Source organism: Nicotiana tomentosiformis, chromosome 6 (assembly GCF_000390325.3).
Source record: "Nicotiana tomentosiformis chromosome 6, ASM39032v3, whole genome shotgun sequence".
In the NCBI taxonomy this organism is placed as follows: Eukaryota; Viridiplantae; Streptophyta; class Magnoliopsida; order Solanales; family Solanaceae; genus Nicotiana; species Nicotiana tomentosiformis.
Window position 1 is genome coordinate 13,469,637 of NC_090817.1, and position 24,106 is coordinate 13,493,742.

Below are 24,106 nucleotides of genomic sequence, written 5' to 3' on the forward strand. Positions count from 1 at the left end.
GCTGATTTCCAGGAAGCAACAGGTCTGAGATGAAGATGAAAGCAATGACGACAACTAGGGTGCGGGCTACCGAGGCGGATCCAATATTTGAAATTTATATATTCCTACAACGACGTCAATTTAATATACGATATTAATAATTGAGTTACAATCAAATATTCGAGATATTTAGTGTATTTCTTAATTATATAAAGGATCCGACAAAAGCTATTGTGTTCCAGTGAACTTATAAATGATACTCTAGATTTCGGGCTACAGTATTAGGTATGAATTCAGACAAATTGATTAACTTTTGCTTAGATTATATAAGTATTAAAAGTTCATTGAATATGTATAAATATTTTTCGAACTCAATAACTAAAACAAATTATGAGTCGATGACAAGTTCAAAACCGATAAACTTTAAATCTTGACTATGCCTCTTCACAACTAGCTCGAAAAAAATGTTAGCATAAATGGGAATCCAAATTCTAGTACTATAGTTCTATTTAATTTCTTTGTTCCTTGTCAGTGTCAATTGCAATTTTGGCCACTATGCGTGCGTAGTAGGTGGTTATAAAGATGACTTTAACTTGGTCCTCGTGACTTTTTGGAGTCCTGTAAAAATGTTGTCTGCTTTTCTTATTTTTTTGGTCTTTGGCATGTTTAGTTTGTATATGAAAGACATTATTTCACAATTTTAGACGAGTCAAAGAAAGTAGCAAAAGTAAACAAATACCGTACTTATTCGATTCAGCAGCGAAACTTATTGCAATTACAGAACTAAAAAATTAGTACCTTTGGTAGTATCTTTTGAACTTTAATTTAAGAGTTGTGTAATCTGTACGCCAATATTATAATTTGTGAGTTTAAGTTTTGTACACAACTCCCTATGGACTTGAGTTGTGGATCTGTAAATAGGGAAAATTTTAGTTTAGCAATTAAAAATCTTTTAGTAGAGAACATTTTTAGGAATGACGACATTCAGGACAAGGTGGAGTGGCCTTCGTAGAGGACAAGATGCAAGAAACGAGGCTAAGATGGTTCGGACATGTGAATAGGAAAGGCACAGATGCTCCAGTAAGGAAGTGTGAGAGGTTGGCCTTGGAGAGTATAAGGAGCTATAGAGGTAGGCCAAAAATATATTGGGGAGAAGCGGTTAGACAGGACATGCACCTGATGAAGGAATCTCAAGTGACACTTGAGCCTCAAGAGTTGACTTTATTCATCAAGGAAGCTCACTCTTTTATATAGGTCATTGTGGATCCCAAACTCCTCCTCCTCTACTTTCCATTTGCCTATCTCACTTAAGAATTTAGTACTCAATCCAAAGATTTGCGAAAGGTACACTCATCTCTCTCAAAAGAATGTTACAAGTACATCTTTAAGTACCATAGGCTTGCCCCTCATGTAGATTACCACTAATGTAAGCTCACTCGGGTTGAAATCACGTAGGGCTTTTTCGGAGTGCAATGAAGGCCTTTTGGACTAAGGTTGGATATGCTATGATAGAACAGGTTCATCTTTCCTTAAGCACTCATTTTCTTTTCTTGGATCATGCTTTGCCAATTCTTTGAGGCATTTTATTTTACTTAGGGGAACTAGAGAGACGTACCATCACTCTTTCTTGATCATGATATTCATTTTCTCCTTTGATTTCTCCATGCTTTTCCTCATTACTTTTCTTTGAATCCCTTCAACTCTTCACCTTATTCACTTTCTTTTTGCATTTTTCTTTTTGTTCTTCCTTTTTCTTGCCTTTTCTACTCATAATTTCTTTTCTCTTTTTTATGCCTTGATACCTCTTTCAAGCTCCTCGCCTCTCCCCTAAACTTACGTTCTTAGCCAATTGTTTCACAAGAGTGTTAAGGATAGCTCGGGTGCCAAGAGAGGGTCACGATAAAACGGGTAAAGTCTTGTAACATGTTTATCAAATGAGAAAGCTTTTAGGCTCAAATGGTTTGACTAGGGATAACAACATTGGTGGGCCATGGAAAACTTCAACCGGGTCAAGGAGAGACTACAATCACTTCTCAAGCCAAGCAAAACTTAAAATTTTGTCTAGAAACACATTCAGGGCAAGTTCTAGACCATTCGCAAGGGTACTTGGACTTGCAACAACAACATCTCACCTCTCACGCAGCTGGCTTGTTAAAAAGGATAGAGTCAAGGGCCTACAACAACCATATTTAAGATTGAAAAATCACTATGGTTTGGTTAAACCGCTCGATGATAGCTTAAGTCAACACAAGAGTCACAATGTCACTAACTAGAGCTATTTCTTTCCAAAATCCTTATTTTGTTTAATCATAGGCATGCAGTTAAGTGTGTTGGTACCAAGTGCAGCATGTTTGACTCTTCGAGTATGACCCAATTAGGTCTTTTTATTCATTAATATTACTATTATTAGCTAAACACCAAAACGGACTCAATCCCTTAAAGAAGGTTGTCACACCATCCACGTTGGGAAGTGCCACCCGGTTCACACAGAAACTACCTTTGAAAAGAACCGTGACATTAAAAAAACCGAAGGCTTATTATCCACTAAGACATAAAAAGAAGCTACTAATTCAAAAAGAAGACAAACATAAAGATAAAGAAGCTATAAAACAAAAGAACTATTGAAAGCTAAATGAATATACATAATGAGAGATAAGAGGGAATATATACATAATAATAAAGAGGATGAAAATACTAATAAATTAATTACAGGCCAAATGTCTCATAGTTATCAAAATACAGAATCATCAGAATGTGTCAAAGATACTCCACCCCCATATAAAAATAAGCATTGTCCCCAATGCTTAACAATATAAGAGTAAAAGAAGGGTAAGAGTGAAGAAAACTCCCTATGGCTCTGTGGCCATCTCTGTGTCCCCACCAGTGGCACCGACCTCAGCCTCATCCAATTGGATATCATCATCCTCAAGTCCGGGAGTGGCTAGGTTGGTGAACATCTTACGGATTGCCTTAGCAGTATCAGTAGTAGTTTCTGGCTCCTCAGACTGGCCAGTATGTATTGTAGGTTCTATAGGATCTGGGCCTGGGTGGTGCGGGTCTATCAACATATCAAATAGAATGTCTTCGGCTGCTACAATCTTGGTAACCTGTCGCCGGATCTTGTCCACTAACTTCTTGGAGGCATGGGACTTCCGCTTCTTCTTCACTTCCTTGGCCAGCTCCTCAATCACGGACCCATGTTGTACCAGAGTGGCCATAATAGTCTTTTGATTTTCCAGAAGCTTCTTCAAGGTTTCGTCAACTGTGGGGGGGAATTTGTGGTGCGGAATAGATGATTGTGCTGCAACATGACCGGATATGTAAGATAGCTTTGCAGTAGCTGTCTGCATCCAGTTGTTGAGGCTCGCCAGTGTTTGGGAGATTTGCAGCGCAGAGAGTAGAGAAGAGGGCATAGGCACTGGTTTCAAAGCCGAGGTGGAAGGCACTGAGGCTGAAGGTGGAGATATGGCAACTGCACTAGCTGAAGGCTCTGCTGAAGTAGATGGCATATCGGCTGTCTCTGCAGCTACCACCGATGGCTCATCAGACTTGCCTACGGTGGTAGTCGGCTGACCCTTTCTCTTCGGGTTGTGTGTATCCATTAGAAAATACCATAGGAAGGGCTTCTTAGCCTAACCTTCGTGTCAAAATCTCTGGGCTCTACCCGTGCATCCGTAATGTACTCAGTGATGGTGTTGGTATACGGGTAGGAGGTATCAGCTTGCCTGGCGACCACTGACATGTTGGCCGATATCACGACACCCACATTGATAGGGTACCCGACCATAATAAAGGCGACTAGAACTGCCTGTGGAGTAGGTAGGTAGGTTTCATTCTGGCACGTGTCTAGTCTGCTGCATAGAAGGTCTGCCATCCCTTCGCCTCAAAGTTTAGGGGGTTCCGCTGAATAGGAACCCCTTATGTGATTTATGGTGGAGGTGGCCCCGGGGCTGCAAGAATCTCAGCTAGCCATGGACGAGCTGCATCACCCATCGCCAGGTTCTCCAAGTACTGTACTAGCTCAACATCCTCAAACCACAAATAGGTAGGTGTTCAGTGTGTGTTGGTCAAATCTCACCTTAAGATTCCTCACTTTTGTCTCTTTGGTCCCTTTATTTATGTGCGCCACATTGGCATAGAACTCCCGGACCAGATACTCCAACAGTCTGGGTGAACCACATCCACCCCTTCCGTTTTCAGAACTGTCTCAATACTGCTGGATTATACTTTTCAAGATCCTTAAGTTAAAACTGTCACTCAAGAGTGAGCGATCTCACCGGCCGCCACACACAAAAGCTGGTGAAGGGAGCTAGACTGATGAAACAGTCCTCCCAGACCTCTTTTTTTCGACCTCTCAAGGCCGGCATTTGTAGTATCAGCCCCTCGGCCATCATCCGAAATATCATCGACAGTAGATGTTAGTGCATCAGGGATAGTTGTAGAAGAGGGCTTTGAAGCCTGACTGGCACTCTCCGAATCCTCGGAGGTGCTATGCGAGGAGGAAGGTTCGTCCCAGAGTTGATACCTACCATGTGGCTGTTGTGGCTGTGATTGGAAAGCAGGTTTCTCTTGAATTGAGTCACCCTCTAATGCTTCCCGATATGGGGCATATGAACTAGATTCAGAGGGCTCTGGATTTCTTCCTCGTCTTGCTGTAGTTTTCTTGGTGATTATCTTTTGGAGGGCGAGGGGTAAAGTTCTTTTGCCTCGACCTCTAGAAGGTTCACCCCTCCTCTTTGAAGTATCACCGCGGCCATGAAATCTAACCATTTTCTGTAACAAGCAACAACGACAGTCAGTTGTAATTCAAATGCACACAGACAGTATCACACAATGTAGAACATGAGTGCAGGGTGGGGAAGTGTTGTCCGCACAATTACAAGTATGACCGCAGACTGGGTTGTGTGGACCGCACAATTTGAACTTGCGGTCGCAGAAATGGAACTGCGGTCCGCATAATTTTGAGTGCGACCGCATATTTGAAGTGCAGTCCACACAATTATCATTACGGCCGCACATTGGACATCCCAAAATGTTAACTCTATGAAGACAGAGAATAGGCTATTTTGCGGCCGCACACACTTTTCTGCGGTCGCGGTGGGATTTCTGCGGTCTGTAAAATTTCAAGTGCGGCCGCAGAATTTACAAGACCAAAGACCCTAAATCTCAACTTCTGTGGGTCGCACAGTTTCTTGTGCGGCCATAGATTTCATACCTGAATCGATCAGACTTCCTAGGGTTATCAATTTTTGCACAAATTCAACATTGTATTAACAAGTAAGCATGCAAATCAATTTACCCAACCCCCACAAAGAAATTAACAATTGACCTATTACAGATTAAACCCCACAGGGTAGTAAAATTGAAATCTATTAACAAATGGCCTAAACTACCTAAAAGAATTGTAAATTAAACTAAAGAAATTGAGAAATTCTATGTGTAATTGAAGAATACCAGATGATTGAACAGATGATTTCAAAGTGTTAGAGTTTAGAGTGCTCAGAGAGGGAAAAGAAATGTACAGTAGCCCTAAGGCTACTATTTATACTGACGGGCTGGCTTGAGGAACATAGGAGGAGTGCGGCCGCAAAATTCCTTTTATGGTCCGCACTCTGTTACCTGGGGGTACAAATGCCCATGATGATCTGCGGTCTGTACAATTTGGGGTGCAACCGCAGATTTTGGCTGCGGACTGCAAAATTTGATGTGCAGCCGCAGATTGACCATTTCTCTGACTAATCAAACTTAAGAGAGTTTACATTTTCCATTTCCAAGTTGTGCGGTCCGCACTGAAATTGTGCGGCCGCAGTTGCCTTCTGATGTAGCACTCACAATTGTGCGGTCCGCACAATACATGTGCGGTCCGCACAATACATGTGCGGTCCGCACTTTTTCCACACTTAGCTAATTTTTTAAGCACAGTTCCTGTAAAGCACACTCATTCCTGCAACACACTTCAAATCGAGTTAGCAAAAAAAAAAACAACTATCTACAAAAGAATAAAAAAAAGAAAAAAAAAAAGAAAACATGAGTTGCCTCCCAAGAAGCGCCTGATTTAACGTCGTGGCACGACGCAGATTACCATCACTTCAAATGAATAACTGCCACCACGTGGCCATCATCATCTTGACCCAAATAATGCTTCACCCGGTGACTATTGACTCAGAATACCTCATCATTTTTGTTCTTCAAGTACAATGCACCAAAAAGAGTCACACCCACAATTTCAAAGGGACCACTCCATTTAGATTTCAGCTTTCCGGAAAACATCTTCAATCGTGAGTTGAACAACAACACAAGATCGCCCACCTTGAACTCCTTGTTTAAGATGTATTTTTCATGAAGGTACTTCATCTGCTCTTTGTACAAGGACGAGCTTGCATATGCATGGTACCAGAACTCATCCAATTCATTCAAATATGCAACCCTCAGGTTAGCGTCTGCATCCCAATCAAGATTCAACTTCTTTAAAGCCCACATGGCTTTATGCTCAAGTTCAACCAGAAGATGACAAGCTTTTCCAAACACCAACCGGTATGGAGACACCCTGATAGGATTTTTGAAAGCAGTCCGATAAGCCCATAGTGCATCATCAAGCTTTTTTGACCAATTCATACGGTTAGCATTCACTGTTTTGGACAAGATACTTTTTATCTCCTGGTTGGAGACTTCTACTTGACCGCTAGCTTGTGGATGATAGGGAGTCATAACTTTATGAGTGACACCATACTTTCCAAGCAAAGTGCCAAAAGCCTTGTTGCAAAAATGCGACCACCATCGCTTATGTTAGCCCGTAGAGTACCAAATCTTATGAAAATATTCTTCTTCAAGAACGCCACCACGCTTCTCGATTCATTGTTGGGTACAACAATGACCTCCACCCATTAGACACATAATCAACTGTGACCAAGATGTAGGTGTTTCCACAAGAACTCACAATAGGACCCATGAAGTCAATACCCCACACATCAAAGATATCAATCTCCAAAATAGAAGTGATAGGCATTTCATTCTTCTTCGAGATTCCACCGGCCCATTGGCATTCATCACATCGCTTCACCATATCACTTGCTTATTTGTAAAGAGTGGGCCAATAGAAACCACAATTAACACTTTGTCCGTTGTTCTTGCTCCGCCATGGTGGCCATCATAAGGCGAAGAATGGCAAGCCTCAAGAATAATATTTTGCTCTTCGTCCGGTACACATCTTCTAATTACCCCATCCGTGCAAATCTGGAAAAGGTATGTCTCGTCCCAATAATAATCTTGACAATTTCGTTTGAGCTTCTCCCTTTGATTTGAAGAGAACTCATCCGGGATGATTCCGCACACAAGGAAGTTTGATATATCCGCGAACCATGGCACCTCCTTCATTGAAATAGCCAAGAGTTGCTCGTTGGGGAAAGAGTCATTGATTTCAAGGCCATCATGTGGCTTCCCCTCCTCCTCCAAATGAGACAAGTGGTCCGCCACTTGATTTTCACTCCCTTTTCGATCTTGGATGTCAATATCAAACTCTTGCAACAATATAACACATATCATCAACCTATATTTTGAATATTTCTTGCTCATGAGATAGCAAAGTGCCGCATGATCCGTATGAACAATAACTTTTGCACCCATCAAGTACGGGAGAAATATCTCAATTGCAAACACAATGGTAAGGAGCTCTTTTCCAGTAATGGTGTAATTGACTTAGGCATCATTCATGGTCTTACTAGCATAGTAGACCGGATGAAAAATCTTGTTGATGAGTTGCCCCAAAATTATTCCAACTGCTACATCACTAGCATCGCACATGAATACTCCAATTAGGAGCGGTGATAATGGGAGTGGTTGTCAACTTGAACTTTAGCAATTCAAATGCTCTCATGCAATAATCATTGAAGTGCAACTTAGAATCTTTCTCTAAGATCTTGCACTATGGGTTCACCACTTTAGAAAAATCCTTATGAAGCGCCGGTAGAATCCCGCGTGACCAAAGAAATTTCTCATGCCTTTCACTGAGGTTGGAGGTGGAAGTTTAGAAATAACCTCTATCTTTTCCTTGTCGACCTCTATGCCCTTCTTTGAAATTTTGTGGCCACGGACAATGCCTTCCTCGACCATGAAATTGCATTTCTCCCAATTTAGCACCAAGTTTGTTTCTTCACACCTTACCAATACTTTATCCAAATTCGCCAAGCAATCATCAAAGGAATCCCCGACTACCGAGAAATCATCCATGAAGACTTCAAGGTAGTCTTCTACCATATCCATAAAGATCGCTATCATACACCGTTGAAAAGTCGTTGGTGCATTGCATAAGCCATATGACATCCGCTTGAAAGCGAAAGTGCCATAGGGACAAGTGAAAGTCATTTTCTCTTGATCTTCCGGGGCTATAAGGATTTGGTTGTAGCCCGAATATCCATCTAGAAAGCAATAAAAAGCACGGGCTGCCAACCTATCAAGAATTTGGTCTGGGAAGGGGAGTAGAAAATGGTTTTTCCTTGTGACTTTGTTTATCTTCCGATAGTCCATACACACGATCCACCCGATCACCGTTATTGTGGGAATAAACTAGTTCTTGTCATTGGTGACCACTGTTATGCCCCCCTTTTTGGGGATACATTGCACCAGAGAAGTCCACGAACTGTCGGAAATATGGTAGACCACCCCGGCATCCAACCATTTGATAATCTACTTTTTGACCACGTTTTGAATGGATTCATTGAGTCCTCTTTTATGTTCAATGGAGGGTTTGGAATCTTCCTCCAAGTTAATCTTCTGCATACAAAATGTGGGGCTTATTCCCCGAATATCCGCCAAAGTCCACCCAATAGCTATCTTTCTCTTATGGAGCACCGCCAATGTAGAATCAACCTGTACGTTAGTCAAGCAAGAGGAAAGAATAACCGGTAAAGTAGAACAAGGGCCAAGGAATTCATACATGAGATGTGGAGGCAATGGCTTCAACTCCACGATCAGAGGCTCTTCAATTGAAGGCTTTGTAGAAGGATTTTTCCTATTCTCAAGATCCAAGAAAAGTTTCTGAGGTGCATAGTTGTACAACCTTATTCCTTGCAAAGAATTAGCACATTCCATGAATCCATCCATCTCATCCTCATCAAAATTGAGCAAGACTGCCTCTAATATATCACCCACATTAATCGTGGCACTTGTATCATCAATAATCACATCGGTCACCAAATCCACGAATGAACACACTTCATTGCTATTTGGTTGCCTCATAGATTTGCACACGTGGAATACCACTTTTTCATCACCCACCCAAAAAGTGAGTTCTCCGGCTTCTACATCAATAAGAGCCTTCCCCGTAGCAAGGAAAGATCTACCAAGAATAATCGGCACCTCATAGTCCATTTCACAATCAAGAATAACAAAATTCACCAGGAGAATGAACTTATCAACACGAACCAATACATCTTCAATCACCCCCAACGGCCCCTTCATTGTACGATCAGCCATTTGTAATCTCATAGTTGTGGGTCTTGGTTGCCCAATTCCTAAGGTATTGAAAACCGAATAGGGCATCAAATTGATACTCGTCCCAAGATCACAAAGAGCTTTGGAAAACTCGGCACTCCCAATGGTACAAGGGATTGTGAAAGCACCGAGATCTTCCAATTTAGGAGCCATAGAATGCACAATTGTACTCACTTGATGAGTGACTTTGATAGTTTCAAAATTCATCGAACGCTTCTTTGTCCCCAAGTCCTTCATAAACTTTGTGTAGCCGAGCATTTTCTCCAAGGATTCAACTAATGGCATATTTATCGAGAGACTCTCAATGAACCTTTTGAATTGATTCTCACCATTTTGCTTGGCGAGCCTTTGAGGATATGGAGGAGGTGGCTTAGGCAATGGTGCCTTAACCTTTTGCACTACCGGTTCCGGTATGTCAATCACATGCTCCCTAGACGGGTTCACTTCTTCTTGAGTCTCTTCCACCGTGTCATCAATATCAATCTGCACTTCATCATTGGCTTGCACTACATTGGATGGGGTCTCCTCTTCTTCTACCACTTGCTCATCATCCACAAGTTGCATTTGACTTGAGGTGGGTGCATTCCCACCTCTTCCACTTCTTGTAGTAACGGCCATGGCATGTCCGGTATTGTTCCCTCCCTTCGGGTTCACCACCGTGTCACTTGGTAGTGCCCTCTTAGGATGAGAATTTAAAGCTTGAGAGATTTGACCCATTTGCACCTCTAGATTACGGATCGATGTGTTATGTGAAGAACGTTGGGCATCCGAGTCGACATTCTTCTCCATCATTTACTTGAACATATTCTCAATATGGCCCATTTCATTGTTGGAAGAACTAGGAACATGGGAAGGATAAATGGGTGGGTTGCTCGGTTGTTGATACATCGGGGGCCTGTGAAAACCCGACCCCCGATTTCCTTGATTATTATTCCACCCGCCTTGATTGTTGCCTCCCTCATTGCCTTGGTTATTGTTGTTATGCCAATTCCCTTGATTATTGCTTCCATTCCAATTGCCTTGATTTTTGTTGTTATTCCAATTGCTTTGATTGTTTCCACCATTCCAATTACCTTGGTTGTGAGAATTCCAATTGCCTTGATTATTTTGAGGTCTCTATTGTTTTTGGTTAGGGAATTGGTAGTTGTTTCTTTGCCCTTAAAAGTTGTTCACATATTGGACCTCATCTTCTTGGCCATTGTAAGAGTCATCTTGATCAAATACACTATCATCTTACGCAAAATTGTCCACTCTTTGTTGCACTTGTGGACTTCTTGTTCTTCACTTGTTCACCATCATATTTACTCCCTCCATTACATTGACTTGCCTCGGGTTTTTCACTTGTTGAAGTTGATCATTTGCCAATTGGTTCATGGTGGTAGTCAACTCGGGTATGGCTTGTCCATGATCATGCAACTCTTTGTGAAGGTGAATCACATTGGGGTCACCTTGTGGAACATTAGCTCAGAATTTCCACGCCGAAGAAGTATCCGCCATCTCATCGATGACATCACACGCCTCAGCATAAGGCTTAGTCATGAAGTTCCCACCGGCAAGTTGATTCACTACACATTGGTTGGTGGTATTGATCCCCCGATACAAAGTTTGTTGAATCATGTTCTCCGTCATATCGTTGTTAGGGAACTCTTTCACCATTGTTCTATACATTTCCCATATCTCGTGTACTGGTTCATTGGGCTCTTGCTTGAATGCTAGAATTTTATCCCGGAGAATAGCCATGTGCCCGGGAGAGAAGTACATAGAATTAAATTTCTCCGCTAGTTCATCCCATGTATGAATGGAATAATTTGGCAAATGTTCCAACCAATCTAAAGCTTTCCCCCGTAGAGAGAAGGGGAAAAGGCTTAGCTTCATAGCATCCTTAGAGACATTAGTTCGTTTACTCCCCCAACATGTATCTATGAACCCCTTCAAGTGTTTATATGCATTTTGGCCCGGTGTACCGGTGAAGAACCCTCGTGGCTCGAGAAACATGAGTATCACGTTGGTTGTTTGGAAGTTGCTCACCCTAATATGGGGAGGGACTATAGCACTTGCATACCCTTCATTTGGCAACACCCGGTGTGGCGCCGCTCGTAGTGGAGGTGGGGGTGGAATGAGTACATTGTCATGAGGCAGTCAACCTCGTCTATTGACTTGAGGTTTAAGAGGGACCTCATCCATTTCATCATCCTCAACATCCACATCCCCCAAAGGTGAGTTTCTGAGCTCATTGTTTGCCATGATTGCACCTACAATTTCTCAACATGTTAGTAACAAGAAAGGAAAAGAAGATATCCCCAAAACACACCTAAATATATTACTAACACCGTTTTTAGCTCCCCGACAACGGCGCCAAAAATTCAACTCGTCCAAGTTCACACCTCAATTCGAGGTTATGAAAACGGTCGATGCTAAAATAAAAGCCAACAAGAGCCGGGATCGAATTCCGCATGGAGCTATATGTATGGGAGTTAGTAGTATATATCGTAGCACGCGAGTTTGTATATCTAAATTTGCACTTCCACAAAATTGGGTTATTTTAAAGTCTAAATTAAACTATGATTGCAATTTATGAAATAAAACTAGGAAATTATTTTTGTTGTTTTTCAAATGTTGTAAAAGGCCTAGGGCTATGACCGTCACCTAGGTGTTTACCTAATGGAATATAAACTTTAAAGCTTGTTTTATTGGCCGGGGTGTATTATAGATATCAATACTCAATAACCCACTCAATACGTCTCGGTCAGAGAGTGATTTTGCCAAATTTGGCTTTCTCAAGTACAAATGGGCATTGAATAAAATGGTTGATAAAAAGCTCAAGTCAGGTTGCTACTATCTCTAGGTTCAACCCTTTAATTAGAATTGTCAATCTCTCGATTGACCAAATTTCTTGTTAGCCAAGTTTTCCTATACTATGTCTCTCTTTCTCAAGTAGATACCAATTCAAATAGGCATGAACTAATATTTTCAACCATTCATTCCACAAATAAAAGCTAGAACAAGGCTAAATAATAAACACCCAACCATAAACAAGCATTAAATTAAAAACCCATTAAGTTTACATACTAGGGTTGGGTTACAACCCTAGTGAAAATCTAGCTATTCATGCTTGAAATGGAAGAAATAGAAGAAGAAATGATAATTAAACTCATATTGCTAATTAAAATGATAAAATCTATGTTCAAATAGCTCAAAATATAAAAACCTACTAAAATTAGTAAAAGGAAACGGCTACTGTAGCAGCTGATGTCAAAAGTTGACCTAAAAATGTGAAACTTATCTATTTATACAGGGTTGGAAGTTTCAGACAAAATACCCTTTCGGAGGTTCTGTGACCGCACAATACCATGTGCGGTCCGCACTATTCTTCAGCTTGACAAGATTGGAAAACTAGAGCCGCATAATTCTGAACGTGGCGGCAATGCACTCCTTTTGTGGTCCGCAAAATTGTAACTGCGGTCGCACCTTGCTCTTCTACAGTTCGCACAATTGTATCTATGGCCGCACAACTTTTGTGCGGTCCGCACTTCTGGGAGACTTGGAATGCATCTTCTATTAACTTTGCTTCTGGCTTAGCTTTTGCGACTGTATAATTTATGTGCGGACCGCACTTTGCACAAATCTCTGATGGAATTTCCTTTATAACCTGCGGCCGCAGATGGAATTCTGCGGTCCGCACTTTTGAGTTTTTGTGCCTTTTATGTCTTTAAGTTCAGATTACTCCTTCTTGAGTTGGATTTCATCTCGGGAGTTCATCTTCCAATATTTCTACAATTAAGCACATTTTATTAGTTTTCGGGAACACAATTAAACGCTCTTGGACTAAAACAAAAGTTAAAAGGCGCTAATAAGTAGTTAAAATCCCCACTTATCACCATACTAGAGATATGACCTAGTCTTTTATGCCACAAAGTAATATCAGTATTTCTTGACTTTATTCCAGCTGCAACTAAAGCGACTGCAGTAAGCTTCTTGGCACCATGTTTTTGCAGGAAATATAGGCCATCTCTTTCCCTACCATTTTTCCTCACCTTACCACTGAAAAGATCCTGGAATACACAGAAATTAGTATAAAAGGAAGCAAAGCATCTTAAATCTCTTGTCACCTTGGAGACTGACAATAAGTTGAATTTGAACTAAGGTACATAGAGCACTTCTTTAATAGTGTTTCTATCTTAAACATGACTATCTCCAATCTGAGTAACTTGAGTGACATTTCCATTAGGTAGTAGAACTCTTATAGGCTTAGAAGGTGTGACTAGGGAGCTTTTGATCAGTAAATTAACATCTGACACCATATGATTGGTGGCACCTGTATCAATGATCCATTCTTGTGAGTTAGTGGATGCTAAAAGAGCAGTATCAATACCTGCTGCATTTGCTTGAGTAGGAGGAGTTGGGATATTATTGAAAATCTGCATTATTTGATCATATTGTTCCTTGGTGAAAGGAAAACCACCTCCTTGTGAAGTAGTACTTGCTGATCCCTGAGGCTATGAGGAAGAAGAACCTACTTGAGTCTGAGTGCCAAAGTTTCCTTGACCCTGTAATCCTTCAGTAGCTCGGCTCACATACTGATGACCATGATACATGGACATGGATTGCATTAGCATAGGTGTCATTGACATGTTCTAAGAGACATGATTTGTGTGCCAAGGCACATGATGACTAGGTTCTATCATAACATTGTATGTCCAGCTCCCCCTTTATTTTTAAACTTATTGTCTTGTGGATATCCAATTATTTTGTAGCAGTTTTTCTTACTGTGGCCTTTCATTTTACAGAACTCACATCGAACATTGTAGTTCTTCCTAAACTTTGGATTGAAATTAGGCTTAGCACTGTACAAATCAGTGGAATCATAGGCATTTGTGTTTACATTAGGAGCAGATCCTAACACTCCAGCAGTAGCTGCTACAAATTTTTGACTCTCATCACTCATGAGCATAACATAAGCTTGATTCACTGTAGGTAGGGGTTTTATCATAAAAATTTGACTACGAGCTTGAGAGTAAGAGTCATTTAAGCCCATTAGAAATTGGTACACCTTATGTTTTCTTAGATGCACAATAAATTTGTTTGTCTTAACACAGTCACAACCAAGAGTGGGTACTATAGATTCAGTCTCATTCTAGAGATCTTTGAGCTTCGAGTAATAAACAGATATATATGCAGTAACTTGGTTTAAGGTGGTAATTTCCTTGTGCAAATTGTAGCAACGTGTATCATACACCTTATCAAAGCGTTCCTGAAGATCTCCACACTACATGTGCACTAGTAGCGTATCCAATGCCACTAATTAAGGCCGGAGCCACTGAATTCATCAACCATGACAGCACAATTACATTGCACCTCCCCCATTGATACCAGTACTTCTCACGAAAGCGCAGCTTAGGCCACCTACCATCAACAATCCCAAGCTTATTACGGCCAAGTAGGGTAATTCGTATAGATCGATGTCATAGGGAGTAATTGTCAGTGCTAGTTAACTGAAACGAGATCAAGGAGATTATAGAGGATGAGTGACTACTACTGTCACTCCTTCCTCAAATTTATCATCTCATGATGCATGTGAAGCATTTTCAGTAGTAACAATTGTGTTTTCATTAGACAAATCATCAACCGCAATTGTTGAACAATTCCGAGTTTTAAAACCAGAAGAATTGAGGTAGCAGTTTTGAACCAGAAATTAGACTAAGAAGTAGGCGAGGATCTATTTTCGAGCTTTAATTCTAAGCTCGAAGATTTGATACCATGCTGAAGTTTGGTGATTAATCACCAGTAGAAACCCTAGCTACGAGGGAGAAGAGAAAGAACAGAAAAAGAAGGAGTTATCTAAGAAAGAGAATGAATAAAACAGTGAAAATTGTAATCACTACTTACTGTGCATCTCTTACACTTACACATATATATATATACATGTGACTAACCACTATTATAACAAACTAACCAACTAAGTACTTCATTAACTCTCTAAGTTCCTAACTAATCAACCATACATAAATAGGCTAAACTACCCTCATAATCAAGTCACACCTTTCTCTTCAACCAATACCACCAAACCTATGGTATTATCTTTGAACTTGGAGAGTTGTTTAATCTGTACACCAACATTATAGTTAATGATTTTAAGCTTTGTATACTGATCATGTATAAATATTTACTTCATTAGTGTCCCAATCCAAAACCCATAGGCCGTGATCGGCGCACCTGATCCAAGATTTACTAAGTACCAGATAATTAACAAATATCTAATCGGATGCATGCATAGTTAAGATGGAAAGTAGACACAGAGCTAGAACATATAACTTCTAATAGGATTAATGCTAGCCTATTTCCTAAAGCTGAACGGGAATAAGAGCTAAATGAATGGAATTGCATAAAAATGAACTAGCAAATAAATAACAAAATTCAATTTTATTCCGAAACTAAAATGTGTCACATACATTGGGATAGAGGAATTACTTATTCAGTTGTTGCTTTGTGATTTTCCCATGTCGTAGAGAACGTTTGTGTAGGAAATAGGAAACTGAGCATTGACCATGAGCTTCATAAGATAGTGCAATATTGCTCAATGAGCCTTCTAAAAGATCTCGTGATATATGCCATCAAATGTGCAGGTGCATCTGTAAAGGACAACCCGGTGCACATTCGCGCAGGGTTCGGGGAAGGGTCGCACCCCAAGGGTTGTGATGTAGGCACACCACCCTGATGCAAGTATCAATGGCCGATTCCACGGCTCGAACCCATGTCATATAAGTCACACAAAGACAACTTTACAATTGCTCCAAGGCTCCCGAGTAGGTGCATCTGTACCTCCACAAAATCCCTACAAATGACAAAAGGCAGACATTGAAAAATAAAAGATTGCAGCTTATTTTTTGCATTAATCGACCACCATGCATTAACATATATATGATAATAAAGGCAGAAAAATTGAAACCTACACAGCTGCAACAATAACTCCGGACTTTAGTTGCAAGTGTTCATTGCAATACATGCATCTAGATTGACCATGGACGTCGAATATTTTGAGAATATATCATCTGTGGGAAGCTTCAAGTAACATGTACATGAAAAAAGATACTTTGAAGGGAATTCTATTACGCCAAATTCAGCACCTGTGAGTGTAGAATTCCGAGTTTGCTTGAGAGTATTCTCATTCATGCTGATTTACAAGTACATAAACTAGCTGGATCAACAGTCCAAATTGGAGCTACTGATGCTTTCGTCTACTGGACTTTCGCTATCTAGGTGCTGCATTATGGCTTGCTTCGTCTAGCAGCAAGATGCTTGCTTTGCTCTCCCATAACCCCGTTTTTACGGTTTAGCCTGCTCCCATTTCGCTTGCCTCTTCTGATCAACATCATTGGAATCAATTGAACAGACTCCTTCAATAGACAATTCGGAGTGTAAAGATATACGATGCACTAAGCTCCCACTATGCACGGGGTACGGAGAAGGGTCAGATCACAAGGGTCTATTGTGGTCTATTGTACGCAGCCTTACCCTACATTTCTACAAAAGACTATTTCAACGACTCTAACCCGTGACCTCCTGGTCACATGGAAACAATTTTACCAGTTACGCCAAGGCTCCCCTTCAAAGTTGCAACTAACATTATTACTAAGGCCTCATTTGTTTGCACTTAATGGATGTCTGAATCTTAATCATTCAGAACTCAGACGTTAAATGCGTTTGTTTTTAAAGTCTGAATCTTAATTATTCAGATCTTAATCATTAAGTATATTTGTTATTTTACTTCACAACCACTTAATGGGTCTGAATAGGTATGTATGATTAAGATCTATAACATAGACTTAATTTGATTAAGATACTATCATCCATATTCATTATTAATTGTCGCCAACGCCTACCATTATCAGCTACCACCATGCCGCCACCACCACCATCATCATTAATCATAGCCGCCACCATTATCGATTATCACCACCCACCATCTCCACCACTACCGCCACCATCATTATCAACCACAATCAAAACTCATTCGCCTCAACTACCACAACTAACAACCACATCACCATCAACAACCACAACCAGCATTGCCTATCATTATAACCTACCATCAACAACCACAGCCAACATTGCCTATCATTATAACCTACCAACATCCACCACCACCTTCCTCAATCACAACTACCACCACTACCTTCCTCAATCACAAATACCACCACCACCTGCCATTATTATCTATCACCACCCACCACCACCATTCTCAATCATAATCGCCACAATTACCAATCACCACTAGCTACTACCCTAAACCACCACCATCAACCAAAACTATCACCAACCACCGCCTCTAGTCGGTATTCCCCCGTTAGCTTTCACCACCAACAACTATCATAGTTTTAAAAACTATATATTTTATTGATAGAATATTAGATTAATTAGTATTTCATTTGAATTTTATGTTATTAATTTTCAAATAAAGATAAACCTTATACATTCAGATGTTAAAAATCAAACAGTCTTAATCATTTAGTATTCAGATATTGATACACTTCTTAATATTCAGTTGTGTATTCAGATCTAGATGTCTTAATCTTAATACACATCTTGATATTCAGATGTGTATTCAGATTCAGACGTCTTAATCTTAAAAAAAATAAATGAGGCCTAAGTAGCAATAAGAAGAAAAAGGAGAGCAACTTGAAAATGGAAATGTTTTTGTATTTTTAGCAAAGCTTAAGCAGTTTAAAGCACAGAGTTTACTAGCAAGTCGATGTAGACAACCAAAGTAAAACACGTCTAACTTTGATAAATCCTCCGAATAAATATAGAAGATTCATATAACGGATCCCAGTTTGTTTCAGATTCTGGCCTAGTTAATATTTTGATCTAAATTAGACATCTAAGAATAGCTAACAAAGTCTGATTAATAGGACTTAGAAATTTTCTTGTTCCTCTTTCTTCTTCTGTTGTTTTCAAGCTTTTGCCATCAATATTTCCTTCTTTTGGGACTTCAGTTTTTCCACTCTCTTTTCGGTATCCTTTAGTGCTTTCCCATATATGCTTATCAATTGCAAAAATGAGAATGGTTTTTTTAGTTTGCATGAAACGGTTTGTAATCTGAGAAACATTGATAATAAAAAAGTCCAAGGAAACCAACAACATTCAAATAATCAGTAAGCATGGTAATATATCTGGTTTTCACTGCTTTGCAATGCCTTGTCTAAACTAGAAAACCTGGTTTAAAGGTTCTTCACAAGTGGCAGGACCTCTTTTCTATGATGGAAAACTACACTCCAAGGCTGAAGTATCAAAAAGTGATATGGGAAAAACCAACGGAGGGCTGGCTTAAGGTAAATACTCAAGGTGCATCGAAAGGAAATCATGGGAGAAGTGCAATTGGATTCCATGTGAGAGATGAAGAAGGGCAGATCATATATGCAGTGGGTAGGGAGATAGCTGAAGGCACCAATACAGAAGCAGAAACAATAGCAATTGTGGAGTCACTGAAGTACTGCAGGTGGTAGAACTACACTCATATATGGCTGGAGACAGATTCATTATTATTAAAGAACATAATTGAAGGTGTATGTAAGCCACCATGGTGCATAGCTGATCAAGTTGAGGAAATTTTGCAGCTGATGGAGGGGTTTATATTCAAGGCCACTCGCATATATAGAGAGGGAAACAAATTGGAAAATCATCTTGCTAATTATGCTCTTGAAGTTGGGACAATCGAATGTCATGACTTTTGGCAGCTAGATTCACAAAGCAGAAGATTGGTGAATGAGGATAAGATGCAATATCCATACATACGAGTAAAGGTTGCAAGGAACTAGGAATGGAAGGGGAGGATCAGCTAAAGGAGAAGGAGTTGTCAGGAGAATACACATCTGATCATTATGCTCATATCCATGTGGAGGAGAGTATGATGAGACCTATTTTTGCTAACATAGTGTTCTTTTTTGCAAGTGAATTTCTTACATCTATGTCCTATTCTTTAATGGACTTCCAATTGTTGGTATTAGTGCAATTCACTCAGTCCAATGGGAGGAAGTTAAAGATAGGCAAAATCATAAAATCAAGGAGGAGTAATTTGCAGCCCAGAAATCCTGTTTTGGGCAGGGAACGTTACTGTATCCATGCCTCATCATGTGTTTGAGCTTCCATGGGTGGTATTAGTACTATGTGCTCATTCCCAGGAAGGAATATCACTGGTAAGCACAAGCATGGAACCAAGAAGGCATTTGAGCATACTATGCATTAGCATAATCTGGGCTATTCTAAGCCATATGCTGGGACCTCACTCTCCTAGTATTGCTTACATTCGCATGCACTTTTATTACAAGCAAAGAATACCACATAACAATGCAAGATTGACACGCATAGTATGAAGAGCAGTAGCAACATGCTTAGCGATCTTCCCAGCTAGCTTTGGATCTCGCCTAGCCAGACCTGTAGCGAGACAAAAACCAGGCGACACAAGGGTTTTAGCCAGGTCAATCACGCTATATACATGTTGACATGAGGGTGAACGCTAGCTCCGTCTCTCCTGCAACCTAGCGACGCACGAGCATCCCTACACGATTAACCAAGCGACGCGAGGTATCCTTCTCGCTAGGAACCTGGCGATGCACAGACTTGGCAATATCGATGTGCTTCAAAATGTTGGGCAACATACATTTTATGGTTGCTTTGGAAATATATTTGGAACACTTTGGACACACAATGGACTAAAATCGGGATGTGACAAGATAGTAGGACATTTCAAGAAGGAATTCATGCATTGAAATCAAGCCATAATCAAATGAGCTCATGCAAATATGGTGGCAAAAACAATGCATTTGCAATTTGTTTGGGCAGTGCAATTTCCTTCAAACTTATGAGAGACCTTAAAGGATATTTATGAGTGATCAAATGGAATGGTACATTGAGGATCATTGATAATCTAGTGCAACATCAAGGATTATGGAATGGGATCAGTTTTGAGCAAAAGCAACATGGTTACGAGTGCAATCGAGTTGGCTATGCGTGCAACAAATGGAGCTGGACAGTGGCTACTTACGTGTGAGTCTATTTTTATAAGAGGCGGAATTATCAACTAAACTATAAATGTAATGGACCTCAAGGGCTAGTTTTAAGTTATATAAGCTACATTAGACCTCATGTGCTATCATTGTTGAGCATTCTACTCAACTTTGATAATAGGCTCTATGTAGTTTGCAATTTTTATGTATTTCACTTCTTAGGATTTCATGACAATTTTTTAAAAATGTTTCTATATATATATATATATATATATATATATATATATATATATATATATATAAACTAGCCTTAGGCTTTGCCTAGTGGATTTTTTAAAAAAAGCATTCAAATTATCACAAGAAATGAGACTTTAGTAGCGACTAATTAAAGTCGCCACATAGGTGAAAAGATGATTCACTGAGTCTGAGACTTCCCCATGGTGACTCCTTAAATTTGCCATGAAAACCCTTACTTTTGCGACGACTAAAGGAGTCGCCGCTAAAAAGACGATCACCGTTGGAAAAATTTATTTATTATAGTGAATATAAATGTGATTCTTAATATATTTGTAACAAATGCAAAGTAATACTGTCAAATGCATTTCCCAGGAACTTACCTAGTCAAGTTCGTCAAGACTCAAAGTATATGGAGGAGCCATATTTATGTAATCGCCAACACAACTTACCAACATCCCATACTTCTCACATTCTGTTACAAAATATAGACCGACACCTAAGTACAAAATGAATAATTTCTCAAATTAAGCTTGGAATTTACGAAAAGTACCAAATATATGCATACCTTCCATTTGAGCATCCGTCGATAGCTAACCTCACCGTTATAAAATTGCACAAATTTACTCCTAATGCTAACATAGTGTCACGACCCAAAATCCAACTAATCGTGATGGCATCTAACCCAACCTGTTAGGTAAGCCAATTTATAAATATCTGATTAAAATAATATTTAACTGAATCTAATACATTCCCCAAGGACTGGTAGTACAAATCATGAGCTTCTAAGATTAGAATTGACAAAGCTGGTATGAAATAAATACATCATCTATTCGAAATGTATATAAACAGATTTTTATAAACCTAAGGCTACCTTGAACAAGAGGCAGCTACAACTGGAATGCATGTACATCTTCAAATCCAGCTCCCGTCAATCTCCGCAACATCATCATCAAACATCTTCTTATAAGGTGCAGAAGTGTAGTATGAGTACATCCGACCACATGTACTCAATAAGTAACAAACGAAACCTTAGGTTGAAAGTAGTGATGAGCTGGAACAAAGGTCAGGTACATCCCCAATAGCCAACAACAATCCATAACAACGTAAAGCAAGTAATAAAAGAAGTAACTCAAAGATAAATTCTCAGCTTAATCATGATTTCTGAAAATAGTTCTGCCTTTTAAGTGCATTAGTGAAAACCCAAATCATTTACCGAAGTTGCCAAAAATATGAGTAAGTTTAAAAGCAGTAATTTTTCCAAATATTATTTCAACAATATATAAGATGTTTCATTTTCTTTCAAGATAGCCGGTGTAAAATGCATCACTATGCCCATATGCCAATATGTGAGAAGTCATAAATGATGTGATACCGTACAACATGAGGAAAATACATCTCTATACCTGTATGCCATGTGTGCATGTCAATGCAATGTGTATTAGAGAAGAACTCATGTACTCACACTCTCAGAGTACTCAATCTCATTGTCTCACACTTTCAACTTATCATGGTCAATCACTCAGTACTGTATATGGCCAATCCGGCCTAGGAAAGATCCATCCCAGAATATATACATCAACTAACCATCAGTCACTCAGTACTGAGTAGAGCCGATCCAGCCCGTGGGGAAGATCCATCCCAGGTATAAATGCTTTAGACAAGATCTATGTCCAGGGAAGATCCATCACTCAAGTGCTATAATCCGCACGGACAACTCATGTGCCATAGAATGAATATCAGAATCTGCACGGATAACTCACATGCTGCACGGACAACTCATGTGCTATAGTATCAATATCCTCACAATAAGGCCCTTGACATCACTCAGTCATCAATCTCTCCAGTCTCTCTCTCACGGGCTCACAGTGTCATGAAACTAGCCCAAAAATGATGATATGATGTATCAGTAAATAACAAAGAGACTGAGATACGATATGTAATGAATGAATATGATTGAGTATGACATTGCAATGTAAGCAAATAACTCAACAACAGTAATGACCTTAGTGGGTCCCAATCAAATAAGCATGTAGCGTAAACATGGTTTCTAATACGAATCACAGCTCGATAACTTTAGTAAGTAGGGATTTCATGATTACAGATAAGTTCAGGTAACTACACAGTACCACTGAAATAACGGAGTCACAGTTTACACGGTGCACGCCCATACGCCCGTCACCTAGCATGTGCGTCAACTCAACACCAAATACATAACACTTATAATCCGGGTTCATACTGTCAGCACATAGATTAGAAGAGTTACTAACATCAAACAAGTCGAATCCAATGCCGAGCAAGCTAAACAATGCTCCAGAATTTCCATTCTGTGCGTATCAACTTTCGAACGACTCGTATCTAGTTACAACTAATTGGATTCAGTCCACACAAATTATAGGAATTACTTCCATACCAAAATATTAATTTTGTCACAAAAATCCAAAATTATACTCAAATATTACCCGTGGGGCCCACGTCTCGGAACCAGACAAAAGTGACAAAATTCGAAAATCCATTCAACCACGAGCCTAACCATACCAATTTTACCAAAATCCGACCTCAGCTCGACCTCTAAATCTTCAAATCTTATTTTTAAATCCCTAAGTTCAAATTCTCGATTCACACCCCAATAACACGTAATCTAGTCGGATTATGCGATGATAATTCAATATTATGGAGTATAAATGATCACAAGTGACTTATCTCAAGTTTCTCGCGTATTCTCTATGAAATCGCCTCTAAAACCGTGATTGGAAGTGCAAAAATGGAAAAAACTCGGAACCCCGTCAAATATATTTTGTCCAGGACTTTTCGCACATGCGCCTCACTTAGTCGCATCTGCGGTCTCGCAGGTGCGGCCAAAAACTCCGCTTCTGCGGCTTCCCATGAGGCTGCCTTCGCTTCTGTGGTGAGCCAAGCGTAGATGTGACTCCGCCTTTGCGGATAAATATTTCGCACCTGCACTGCCCGACTTCCTCACCAATTTTCGCTTCTACGCCCCTCCCTTCGCACATGCGGCCTCGCAGGTGCGGGCAAATTCTTCGCACCTGTGAACACTGCCCATTTCCACTCTTGGCCGTTTCTGCGAGGGATTGTGCACACGTGTGGCTTCACACCTGTGATCAAAAGCTTTGCAGGTGTGATCACACCTGTAGGCAACAACTCCAACAATGCTTCAAGTTGAATTTGATTCGTTAACCATCCAAAACTCAGCCGAGGCCCTCGGGACCTCAACCAAATACACCAACAAGTCCTAAAACATCATACGAACTTAGTTGAAACCTCAAATCATATCAAACAATGCTAAAACTATGAAACACACCCCAATTAAAGCTTAATGAAACTAAAACATTTCAACTTCCGTATTCGATGCCGAAACCTATCAAATCAAGTCCGATGGA

The 24,106-nt window shown here is 40.0% G+C and overlaps 1 protein-coding gene across 1 annotated transcript; it reads right to left on the reverse strand.

The window, feature by feature from the left end:
• Positions 1-5,964: 5,964 nt before the first annotated feature.
• Positions 5,965-6,687, reverse strand: LOC138893594 (uncharacterized). The gene is made up of 2 exons (XM_070178231.1): positions 6,329-6,687; positions 5,965-5,968 (listed from the first exon to the last, which is right to left on the reverse strand). The coding sequence occupies exons 1-2, from the start codon at positions 6,685-6,687 to the stop codon at positions 5,965-5,967; spliced, it is 363 nt and encodes a 120-aa protein (XP_070034332.1).
• Positions 6,688-24,106: the final 17,419 nt, after the last annotated feature.